Below are 12,741 nucleotides of genomic sequence, written 5' to 3'. Positions count from 1 at the left end.
AAAACTCATTAAAGTAGTGATAGAAGGAGTATAGAGTCCTTCTATGCAGTCACACACACTTCCTTATTTCTTTTATTTAAACTTTGAGTAACATGGCAGTCTATGTTTGGGTCAATGTTCCCTTTTATGTAATTACATTCAGTGGTTTTTCTAACTTCATTATTGGTTGGGAATTAGCGATTTAGTCAGTGGTAGGTAAAACTTAAGATTTTGGCTTTTTTTCCCCTCCCCCTGGATAACCAGTTAACCCAATAATGGCTTGGCCAATGTAAGGGTAAAATGAGAACTGTTTTATTTTTTAAATGTCATTGCTGTCACCAAATCACACATATCATTTTCTAAGATAATGAAATACAACCATTTTACAAGTTGCAAAAAAATACTCTGACTTGGCAAGTTAATAGGCTCTCATTTTCTTGATAAAACAAAATTGTTTTAAGTTGCTATAGTTAAAAATGTTGGTGGCTTTCTGACTTTTCCTGAAGGCACCTTGATGGAATTTTATTCTGTTGATTTTGTCCTTTTTAAAATAATGGTTGAAATTTTAAGCCTGTCACACACTATTATTTATATAATGCCTCAAACTGGCTTGGATAGTTTTCGTCAACTGAATTAATTTTGTTAAAAAGTGGTTTTAGCAATTTTAGGCACCATGTGAACATTGCCACATAATGTGTTAGTGAAATAGCATTCAAGCCATCCCAACACCTTTCCTGCTGGGCAAATCCACTGCTGGTGCATTTCCAGTGTGTGCAATTATGGGTTACATGACCACCATTTGAAATGGTCTCCTAATGTGCTGATCTTGTCAGTTGTTATACAGTATTTTCCTTTCATCAGAATGACTGGAGTGAAGAGGTTATTCTTCGAATGGTTTTCTAAGACAGGGTATGTGAAGCCATACACTACAGTAAAAAAAAAAAAATAATGATAACTCATAGAACTCTGAGAATTCATCAGCTATGGTCTGCTTAGTCCTATGGTTTTGAACAAATCAAAACCTCTTTGGACCACAATGTTCCCATCTGAAAAATTAAATGTTTGGATCATTTTATTTCTGATATCCCTTTCAGAATATCAGTGGCCTGTTTCCTTGCTGCTTTTCTTTTCTACCTTCTGTTCCCATGTGTATCTGCCCTTAAAGTAGAAAGATATGTTGACAGCTATTGGCAAGGAAAATAGACAACTATGTCTCCCAACTGATATTCTTCTCACAGTCCAGGCAATTCCTAGTAGTACAACTGAAGAAACAGCTACTCAGAAGGAACAGTGGTTTGGCAACAGATGGCATGAGGGATATCTCCAAACACCCAGAGAAGACTCCCATTCGACAACAGGGACAGCTGGTAATGGGTGGTTTAACAAGTAAATTTGGATGGCAACTTCCTTTTGGGTTAAATGGTAGGCATTGAGGACACTGATCAAAAGGACATTGGAGGAATTGTCACAAGATGTTAGGTTACTTAATAAATTATGCTGTAGTTAACACAGAGCCAAACCTTAAAGGCTCATAACAAGTCACCTGAACAGGAATGGATACAAGCCAGTTACGAATAAGAACAGGAAACACAGAGAACATGTCCTTGAACATGTCTCTTTCACACCGAGTTCTGGGCATTATCTAGTGAGATTGTAGCGGAGGCCCTGATAAAATATCCCCTTTTGTCGTATAAAGGAATCTACTCTAGAATATGGGTCCAGACTTTACAATGTGATTCTGCAAAGTGTGACTTGTGAGAAAGCATTTTGTCAGAACTCTAGTGTTTGAAGAAATAGAGCCAGACATTATGTGAAAAATGACACTTGTCTGATGTCATTTGGCCTTTTGGCCATGCCTGTTTGGTAATTTGTCCTTGAATATAAAAAAGCCATCTTCTCTATTCTTGAACTGTGAGATTGTGGAAATTGGAATCAAGTCTTATCATCATCTCTAAGTGATACCAGATAACTTGGCTCTGCAAGCTCCCATGCAGGATTTTTTTGTCTGTGTGACATAAGTATTGAAATGTGTCCTGCCTTACAAAGAATGTGAATTCCATATTCTCACTTGGTATCAGTGAGAAATATTCCCATATTTCTATTTGCAATATAGAAGATAATGCATCATGTACTTCTGGGGCATGGCAAGTTCTGAATCAATTCCTGGCAGAGCAATGGATTCTGTGACTGTCTATGTAGTGTGGTTGTTGCTAAGAGGATGCTGTTGCAATCTTTTCTACCTATACTTCTTCATTGGCTCAGAATGAAGCAAGGCATGTGCTGCTTTCTTATACGTCATTTATGCATATTCTCACTTGGTATCAGTGAGAAATATTCCCATATTTCTATTTGCAATATAGAAGATAATGCGTCATGTACTTCTGGGGCATGGCAAGTTCTGAATGAATTCCTGGCAGAGCAACGGATGCTGTGACTGTCTATGTGATGTGGTTGTTGCTAAGAGGATGCTGTTGCAATCTTTTCTACCTATACTTCTTCATTGGCTCAGAATGAAGCAAGGCATGTGCTGCTTTCTTAAATGTCATTTATGCCATAAATCCCATTGTCAGGTAGTGCTTCTAACGGATTCCATTCATGCTTTTGAGATAAATGGCATTGACTTTCATATTGATCGCATGGAAAGCTGTTACCTGATTCCTTTCCTGAGATCACTTCCAGCCTAATGTGCATTCGGCTGGAATATGGTTGTCTCAGAATAACATAATGCACTCGGGCTTTTATACTTCGGCCGTTAGGGTACTGTGGCAGCATGGCACAGGTCAAGAACTACTCCTTCATCTTCCTTTGATGTCTGTAACTCATCCTCTCTGCACTGCAGGAGTTGTTAATGTGTTTGTGTGCTCCAGTTCACATGCTGATTGCTAAGAAGAAAATGAACATTAGTGAACCCAAACCTGCTGAAACATTCTGAGTTTATGCAACTTCCTTGCCCTCTATACAAGGAAGATGGTTTCATTGTCTTGTCTAGAGAATAAAGTCTTTTCAAACAATAAAATCAGTGTATCCCTGACCAAGCGTCCATTAACACTTTGACAATTGCTCCAACTGCATGGTCTCAGCAGCCTCAGCTCTTACTAGCCATCCGATGCAAGGAAGAACAACACCAAGCCCAGAGGACAGTTCCTGGACGGATTTCTATGACCCAATCTCACATCCCATGGGACGAGGTCATCAAGCAGGAAGAAGGATGGGTAATAGCCTCTGAGATTTTTATATATTCTGTTTTTTGAAATCCATTGACTGCTGACTATTTTTCTAGAAATATACCCTAGGTTTAGACCAAACTACTTTCCTAAAGGACTTGAGGTTCTTCAAAAATTAGTTTTCTTGGTAGGAGTGATACACATATTCACCTGAATATGAAGTTCCGAGCTGAAAGTAAAGAATTTAGCAGGAGAGTTGGCAAAAGAAAACATTTATTGTCAAAATATATCTGTGTGAGGCAGTAAGTAATAGATGTGAAATGAATGTTGCCAACAATAAATGCTAAAGAAATTCTGAGAACCCCTCCCCGCCCACCACAGCATCACAGAAAGGTGAATTGGATCTGGTTTATGAAAAATAAAAAAACCCTGGATAGTCAGAGAAAGGAAGTGGGTGGTGGGGGGTGGGGGGCAGTTTTCCTAAGAAGGAGACTCATTTAAGGAGAAATGTGAAGGAAGAAAAGCCAAGGAATGAATATGTCAAGTGAGTAGATCCATTTTTCACAAAGGAAGATGTGTTTGAATGGCTAGGCAGGGGCCATTATGTTGAGTGACTGAAGTACCACAGGCAGACCCAGCACACATGAGTCTGCACATGGCAGCTGGAGCTCTGAGGAGCTGGAGCTCTGAGATATGGGGGAAAACCAAGCCAGGCAAAGATCTTCAGAATCAATATTAAGTCTATGTACTGGGCCGGGCGCAGTGGCTCAAGCCTGTAATCCCAGCACTTTGGGAGGCCGAGACGGGCGGATCACGAGGTCAGGAGATCAAGACCATCCTGGCTAACATGGTGAAACCCCGTCTCTACTAAAATATACAAAAAATTAGCCGGGCGAGATGGCGGGCGCCTGTAGTCCCAGCTACTCGGGAGGCTGAGGCGAGAGAATGGCGTAAACCCGGGAGGCGGAGCTTGCAGTGAGCTGAGATCCGGCCACTGCACTCCAGCCTGGGCGACAGAGCGAGACTCCATCTCAAAAAAAAAAAAAAAAGTCTATGTACTGATGAAGAGAAAGAGATTCCATTAAATTAATGAACATGTCAAGGACAATACAATTGGCTTCAACTACACAATGGTATGATAACTCTTGAAGGACTCTACTTCTAAGAGGGAAGATGAACAAGAGTCTAGAGTCCATCATCAAGTGGGACTTTTTCTGGGAGAATGTCCATTTGTGGTTTTGATTCAGGTTAGCACTTGCTTTTGTTTGAAATCTGGGATAGTAGAGTCACCACATTTTTGTCCTACAAAGATCTTGAATATTTTAGTGTTGAATATTTAGTGTTGAATCTTGAATATTTAGTGTTGAAAGGTTGCAGTGCAGACGTGGGTACCCAGTATTCTGGTGCTTCGCTGGAACTGATTAAATCTCCCCAGAGGCAGTGGTGTGGATAGACTCTGACTGAATTGGAGAGCCAGCAATATAGATGGGGTTTATAAATTGTTTGGCCTCTGTTTCACTCAAGACTTCTTATTTCAGCAGAATAGATCTGTGATAACTATTAAAAACAACATTTACAAGTATTTCAGTGAAATTTCTGCACTACTCAACATTGTACAAGTTAAATTTTAAAGACCGCTTATACTTGGGTTTTGGGGAAGAATAATTCAATGACATCCACTACTTCTTATTTCTTGCCCCTGTATACTTTCTGTAACTCCACCTAGGTGGTATTGAATGCTGATTTTGTGTTTGTTTGCATTTTCACTCTGTGAAGAGAAAAAGACTAAAGGGGGGAAGAGGGCTATTTTTAAAAGTCCCTTTGGTTGGTAAGGGGGAGGGGATAAAATGGTACCTGAGCCAGCACACTTTATCTTTTCTCCATGTGTCAGATTGCATGTTTCTATAAAAAAGGCAATGTTCCTGTCTCTCTGTAAGCTTTGGGTGTTCCATCATGCGCTCATGTAGAGTCCTTCCAGACTCAGCAAAAACAAACACGAATCATAGCTTTCATATAACTCGGCCCTTCAAGGAAAGTCAGTTCCTTGTTGTGGTGCTCTTGATGAAACAATAATCTATCTCAGTTCTGGAGACATAGTCAGTATGTGCTTTCTTTCCTCTTGGCCAGATGTGAATATTTTAAAAAATCAGTTGTAGACCATAAGCCACCTTCGGGTAGTGGGTTTGGGAAATCAAGCATTAACACTAACATTGATTCCTTCAGACATGGACTCCAGTCATAGTACAACGCTTCAGCCTACTGCAGATCCAAACACAGGTTTGGTGGAAGACTTGGACAGGACAGGACCTCTTTCAATGACAACGAGTAAGAATAACGATGCTCAGCCTCTTTATTGACTTGTATTCCTGCTTCATCTCTTACACCCTATTGGCGAAGATGTAGAATTTTGGTGGTGGAATGGTGCTATGAGGCTCACCTCAGCCCAGAGTGTGAAACTGTCTTCATTGTCTGTATTTCTTGTGGAGGTCTCTCAAGCTGATTTTCCCTTCATTTCTTGGTGCCTTCCAGATGCAATGACTTTGTGTTTTTAAAAAAGTAGAACTCTATTGAACTCCATTTTCATTCTCTAAGTAGTTATGTCAGTGAAACACAAGCCCACTTCCAGGGTGTCTCTATATTTTAACTGACCATTTCCTTTCAATATCCATTTTTCCTACAGCCAGTGCAGAAGAGGGGTAGGATTGCTTGCATGATTGTAAAAAGACATTTTTGGGGCCAGATAATCCTAGAGATCGCATCAGTTCTTAGAGGAGAGGCAAGGAATGTTATTGACAATCAACAAAGGTGACGGGATCCCTGGAACAACAACTACAAAAAAAAAAAAATTGCTGGTATCTCTTTCTATCACTAAGAAATGTTCAACTTCTAGTAGCCTTAATTTCTACTATATGTGCAGGGATGTCCTAGAGATCAGCCTAAAGTCATTCATAATTTCTTTGAAGAATACAAAGGAAATCTAGAATTAAGAAGGTCCCATTTTACTGCTTGCCACACACAATGGGCAGAGTCCTTCATATGAGCCCTTTAGACAAAGGAAAAAAATCAGCAAGCATGTATTGATTGTCAGCAATGTAAATAGCACAGCGTTAAGCATCAAAGGAGATGCAAATAAGCCTATGAATGGCCCTTGCCAAAAAAGGACTTATATTTTCATTTTATGTCACTGTTGGCTTTTGTTCTGACATTGGGCTTGGGATTTGGTGACTGTCTCTCTCCTGGGTTGTAATATTTGTTTGGTGGTGGGCATGGCTTATGGGTGTGCTTTATGAAGTTTTTGTACCTGCAACTCAGAGGTCAGTACCTTTCTTGAAAGAACACAAAAGAAATAAACTTGAAACAGTTCAAGTGATTTTAGATATGGGCAATGGTTCAACCTCAAATTGGTATATGTCACTGAGGGCCCTGTGTTTGCCCAGGCAAGCGTTTCCTTGGTGCAGTGATGAGAATCCCTATACACAGGTGAAATTAAAAAAAAAAAAAAAAACAACTTAATAATGGAGTAAAATGGTAACTTTAATTTGATGACCTTTACAAGGTAGCTAAGTATTTCCTTGTATAAATTTGATCTGTGTTACTCGAGTAGGCTATTCTAGATAGGCTTCTTTTTCTTTTATGGTTACAAGTAGACTACAGGCTATCATAGCGTTCATTTTCCCTACAGTCACATGTCTTGACACACAGTTAGGTGCTCTTGATTACTGATAGGAGCATTGGGATTCAAATATTCTTTTTCCATGTCTCTGTGTTCTCTGGTTTTCCTGAGTGACTGGGAGCAATGCTACAATTGCGCCAGGACAATCCAGGGTAGGCAAAGTTTTGGCTCATTCTTCACCTTGCCACATTGCCTTTGATGATTATACTGAGAAATAAAGGGTTTTTGGAACCAACTAGGGGCAAAATAGAATTCTGTATATTTCTATCAATCAGAGGAGAATGGTGTGCACAAACCTTGGTCTTCCTGTGCACCTATCCATCTGACTCTACTCTGGCCAGATCTTCCCTGCTAGCAGATAACAGGATTTGTACCATAGCTTCAAATTAACACTGGATTCATCCCTCATTGAAACAGAGCAGAGTAATTCTCAGAGCTTCTCTACATCACATGAAGGCTTGGAAGAAGATAAAGACCATCCAACAACTTCTACTCTGACATCAAGCAGTAAGGATTATAAAATCTAGTTGGCTTCAGCTATTGATAAGAATCAATCAATTACGGGTACTTTTGCAGTGTCTTTGGTGGAGGTGCATCGATTAGTTGCTGTTATGCTGTTACTTTTAATCAAAAGGTGCGTCTGGTGGTGGTTTTCTGATTTTCCTGTTTTATATACTCTTTGAACATTAAGTGCAAACTACATTTCTTAGTCTTAAAGGTTGGATTTCTTTCACTCTAGGGTTAGTGTTTTGTTTTAACCATAATGGATTGCTTATGTATGATTTATTTTATTTATTTATTTTTCTTAACTTGAGATCTTTCTAACTTTTTTATGTGGGCATTTAAATTTAGTGCTATAAATTTTCCTCTTACTACTGCCTTAGCTGTGTCCCAGAGATTTTGGTACGTTGTATCTTTGTTCTTATTAGTTTCAAAGAACTTCTTGATTTCTGCATTAATTTTATCATTTACCCAAAAGTCATTCAGGAGCAGGTTATTCAATTTCCATGTAATTGTATGGTTTTGAGTGAGTTTCTTAGTCTTGATTTCAAATTTGACTGTGCTGTGGTCCAAGAAACTGTTTGTTATTATTTCAGTTCTTTTGCATTATAATTTATAATTGGCATAAATGTCTGATTATATCACTTTACATTCCTCACAATAATATTATTTTGCCTTTTGTCCTCTGGACCTACATGGTGCTGATGACTAAAAAGCAGTCCCTTCTGGAAAAGAAAAGAATAATTAATTTAGTAGCCTTGGGCCCTTGAAACCATGCATTTGCTATCTAATTGCAGGCAGCAAAATTTTATCTTTCAATCCAATGGTATGTTCTCTCCACTTCATCAAAGATGAATCCAATTGAGAAAGAACTCAAGATTATCTATGACCTCAGCTGACTTTAAGGTCACAGTTTTAGTGACATAGCCTTACCTAATAACCCAAGCAGATGTTGCAACAAATGCCAATTTTGGGTATTAAGATCACCAAAATCTCTTCTGTTGAGTGATGTCCAAGTGGTGTCTATTGCAAAATATTTATTCTGTTCAATAGTGTGACAGACTTCACTCTTTTGCTCCCTATTTATGGATAACAAGTGGAAAGCTTTTGCAGCAGTTGTGTGTTCTGGAGACAAGCACATGGTGGGTGGTAATCTTACAAATATGGGTTCATCACTGATTCCACCTCCACACAGATAGGAATGATGTCACAGGTGGAAGAAGAGACCCAAATCATTCTGAAGGCTCAACCACTTTACTGGAAGGTTATACCTCTCATTACCCAGACACAAAGGAAAGCAGGACCTTCATCCCAGTGACCTCAGTTAAGACTGGGTCCTTTGGAGTTACTGAAGTTACTGTTGGAGATTCCAACTCTAATGTCAATCACTCTTTATCAGGTAATTTGGCATTTATTATCTAGTTTGCTTTCTCTATACAGAGAAACAATATACAGTTTCATATTACAGAGGACATTTTCTTTGTAGTCTGGAATTGGACTAGTTTGTGATATAGAAATGTCTTTCATTATTGGTTATCAATTCTAGTGCAAATAAACTTGGGTATATTTTAGATAAAAGAATGCTTCCTTTTGCCGGTGTTTTTTCCATTTGTGTGTGTTTGCGTGTGTGTGTGTGTGTGTGTGTGTGTACAACTTGGCTGTTATGATGGAATTGCTTTCTTTGTCTTATCTTGTGATATATGAAGTTGAACCACATGAAACTGATATTTTTGCAGGTCAAAATAGTTGAATTTTAGCAATTCCATTTAATTTGACTAATATATGCTACTTATTTGGTAAGGTTTTATCCTACAGGTGAATAATTTCTATATACTAGTATCTTTGCTCTGAAATTATTATCTGGTTTTGGTGATAGATTGATCAGTTTTACTTTTGGTGTTGGATAAACCTCTTCTAGTTCTGATGCATACTTAAAATGTTCATGATTTAATCTAGTAGTAATGAATAGGGACCACTTCTCTGATTGTAATAGTGAAGACAGGACTGAAGATAATTTATTCAATTAAGTTTGACATGAACCTAGAGTAAGTCTTTTTTTTCCTCAAATAAGTAGTCATCTCTGCTTCTGCTTTTCTTTGCTTCTCCATTTGTATTAAGAAATTAGCACTGAAGAAAGGGGAACTGGAAAACACCCACTTTAGTGAAGAAATAAGAAACAGATTCTGTCTTCCTAGTACTAGTTTTTCAATTGCTTTGTAACACAATCACTAAGACATATTCAAGATTAGAGACTTTAGATATATAATTTTGGAGCAGAGATCTTCTCTCCTCCCCCTAAAAAGAAAAATAAGAATATATATATATATATATATATATTTTTTTTTTTTGAGATGGAGTTTTGCTCTTGTTGCCCGGGCTGGAGTCCAGTGGTGCGATCTTGGCTCACCGCAACCTTCGCCTCCTGAGTTCAAGCAATTCTCCTGCCTCAGCCTCCATGAGAATCCAATATGTAAAACAGATGACAGTTGCGAGGCAGGGACAGAAAATTCAGAATGCCACACGCTAGGCCTCATTTCTCTGGGTGGCCTACCCCAGAGCTTCAAGAAAAACAGTTTAAGAAAATGCTAACTTTAGGCCGGGCGCGGTGGGTCAAGCCTGTAATCCCAGCACTTTGGGAGGCCGAGACGGGCGGATCACAAGGTCAGGAGATCGAGACCACCCTGGCTAACACGGTGAAACCCCGTCTCTACTAAAGAATACAAAAAACTAGCCGGGCGATGAGGCGGGCGCCTGTAGTCCCAGCTACTTGGGAGGCGGAGGCAGGAGAATGGCGTAAATCTGGGAGGCGGAGCTTGCAGTGAGCTGAGATCCGGCCACCGCACTCCAGCCTGGGCAACAGAGCCAGACTCCGTCTCAAAAAAAAAAAAAAAAAAAGAAAATGCTAACTTCAGCAATATTGGCAAGACAAAGCCCCTTACACTCCTTAGTTCTTTATTCAGCATTGTTCTGCTCTCACTTATTAAAATTTCCAAGTACCATTGTCAGTATTCTTCAGAAAATCTTACAGTGCTGTCTCATTGCTCTTGGCAAAAGAAAGCCTGTTGTGCAACCTAATGAATTTAATTTTTTTTTTTTTTGAGACAGAGTCTTGCCCTGTCACCCAGGCTGTAGTACAGTGGCGCGATCTCGGCTTACTGCAACCTCTGCCTCCTGGGTTCAAGCAATTCTCTTGCCTCAGCCTCCTGAGTAGTAGGGATTACAGATGTGTGCCACCATGCCTGGCTAATTTTTTTATTTTTAGTAGAAATGAGGTTTCACCATGTTAGCCAGGCTGGTCTCGAACTCCTGACCTCAAGTGATCCACCTGCCTCAGCCTCCCAAAGTGCTGGGATTACAGATGTGAGTCACCGCGCCTAGCCATGAATTTAAATTTTAAATGACAATTTTAATAGTCATAGTACCCTAGAAGGCTTATAGCCTAATGTTAGTATATCAAATACTTTTTACAAGACTGATATTCACAGACACTGATTCCTTCTAATTTCCACAGTGGTAAGGAGAGATTTTCCATGATTCTCCATGGATTAGACAATTAAGTCACCCAATTCTCATCCTTGGTTTTCTTCAAAAACACTCACCCCTATAAATCTCATTTATGTCCATGTATTTTTCTCAGTCTTTAGGCTTAATGTTAAGAACTAAAGCATTTGTTGAAGCGAGTGGATCACTTGAGGTCAGGAGTCTGAGACTAGCCAGGCCACCATGGTGAAACCCCATCTCTACTAAAAATACAAAAAAATTAGCCAGGCATGGTGGCAGATGGCTGTAGTCTCAGCTACTCGGGAGATTAAGGCATGAGAATCACTTGAACCCAGGAATTGGAGGTTGCAGTGAGCCAAAATCATGCCACCGCACTCCAGCCTGGGAGACAGAACGAGGCTGTGTCCCCCAAAAAAGAACTAAAGCATTTAGAATCATAGTGGCGGTGGTGGTGGTGGTGATGGTGATGGTGATGGTGATAATGATGGTGATGGGATGGCGACGGTAATGGTGATTTTGGTCGTGGGAGTATTGGTGTGGCATTTCAGCAAATGTTTTCATTTGTTTTAACCATCAGCTAAGGAACAAAGCAATCTGTCTCTTCAACATAATTACACAGGTGACTAAGTGTCACCCACTTCCACCTTCTCTAATCAAGGAAACGGTGATGATCAGGTTACTATAGATTCCTTATAAGGTGCCTTCATAATGGATAACTGCAGCCATTTTATGTAAGCATTGTCCTGTGGTCAAAAAAAAAAAAAAAAAAAGATTCCAGTATACTTTTGAAAAATGGAGGTGGAGGAGGGAGTTTTAATATGCTGCATTCAAGATTTGACCTGTGGATTTAGATTTTAGCAATTAATGAGGTTGACTTAATCTAAAGCTTTCTGGTGATAGATGTTTGAGAAGTTAGGATTATATTAACTTGTCATGTTGAAACCACAGATTTAACTTTAAAAAAATATTATTTTAAACTTAGTATAATACCCATATTCCAATACACATTATTCATGTTAGCTATCATCTCACCATTTCCTTTTTTACTTATTTTTAATTTTTTTTGAAAGTAAGTATTTGACTTTTCTCTTTGAATCTTCACATCATTCAATCCCAAGATTCCTTATTGCATACTAATTTCCTGCCGCCAAGAAATCTGTTTCATGCCCTAAGCCAGCGTACGCCCATTTGCTGTGATTACATTTCTCATAATCCAATTCATATTGTCCTTATTTAAAATATACAATGTCTAGTCTCAACCTCAGACCTGCAAAGGCATCACAATATTTTTGTTAGCATGTTCCTTACCACAGTTCTTGGATTTCTACCAAAACCAAGTTTCTACAAAACTTCCCGTGGGTCATCCTTCTTAGCCTTTGCTGCCCTAGTTTCCTTAATTCTGATTAAAGCTCTAGCTCATTTATCAGTGGATTAAGCAATGAATAGTAATTAATATTGTGCACCTATTCAAGGCTGTTTTACCATCATTTTTTGGAATACCTTAAAAAGACTAAACTTTGCGATAGGCTGTATAAGAATGCAAATGTAAGGAAATGCAGACGAGAGTGTAAGTGAAAACATGCAGTACTGACCTTCCTGACTGCTCATTACAGGAGACCAAGATGCATTCTACCCCAGTGGGGGGTCCCATACCACTCATGGATCTGAATCAGCTGGTGAGTTCAAAACCGCTTCAGTCATGTACTGTTATAATCGTTTAGCCTGACGATGACGACCAATGAAGTATGAGTCAGTGTCTCCAGAGAAGTGGTTCTCAAACCTTCTTAGCATACATCACAATTACAGGGAGGGCTTATTAAATCACAGCGCTGGACCCCACCCTTAAGGTTCCTGATTCAGTAGGTCAGGGGTGGAGTCCAAGCATTTGCATTTCTAATCAGTTCCCTGGTAATGCTGACACTG

The 12,741-nt window shown here is 39.3% G+C and overlaps 1 protein-coding gene across 15 annotated transcripts in view; it reads left to right on the top strand.

Annotated features, from left to right (window-relative positions):
- The window catches only part of CD44 (CD44 molecule (Indian blood group)), a 93,129-nt gene that overhangs the window by 63,036 nt on the left and 17,352 nt on the right, over nucleotides 1-12,741 (top strand). For 6 of the 15 annotated variants that reach the window (XM_033207925.1, XM_033207924.1, XM_033207918.1 and 3 more), the window contains 6 exons: nucleotides 1,218-1,346; nucleotides 3,060-3,191; nucleotides 5,367-5,468; nucleotides 7,234-7,323; nucleotides 8,513-8,716; nucleotides 12,432-12,494. In XM_033207925.1, coding sequence (XP_033063816.1) covers nucleotides 1,218-1,346; nucleotides 3,060-3,191; nucleotides 5,367-5,468; nucleotides 7,234-7,323; nucleotides 8,513-8,716; nucleotides 12,432-12,494 — 720 coding nt within the window. The remainder of the gene's footprint in view (nucleotides 1-1,217; nucleotides 1,347-3,059; nucleotides 3,192-5,366; nucleotides 5,469-7,233; nucleotides 7,324-8,512; nucleotides 8,717-12,431; nucleotides 12,495-12,741) is intronic. The other 9 variants (XM_033207926.1, XM_033207920.1, XM_033207917.1 and 6 more) reach the window with 6 other exon arrangements.

The sequence above is a fragment of the Trachypithecus francoisi genome, unplaced genomic scaffold (genome assembly GCF_009764315.1).
Source record: "Trachypithecus francoisi isolate TF-2019V2 unplaced genomic scaffold, Tfra_2.0 Lachesis_group8, whole genome shotgun sequence".
NCBI classification, from domain to species: domain Eukaryota; kingdom Metazoa; phylum Chordata; class Mammalia; order Primates; family Cercopithecidae; genus Trachypithecus; species Trachypithecus francoisi.
Note: the sequence above shows the minus strand (reverse complement) of the source record. Positions and strands in the feature narration are given on the sequence as shown.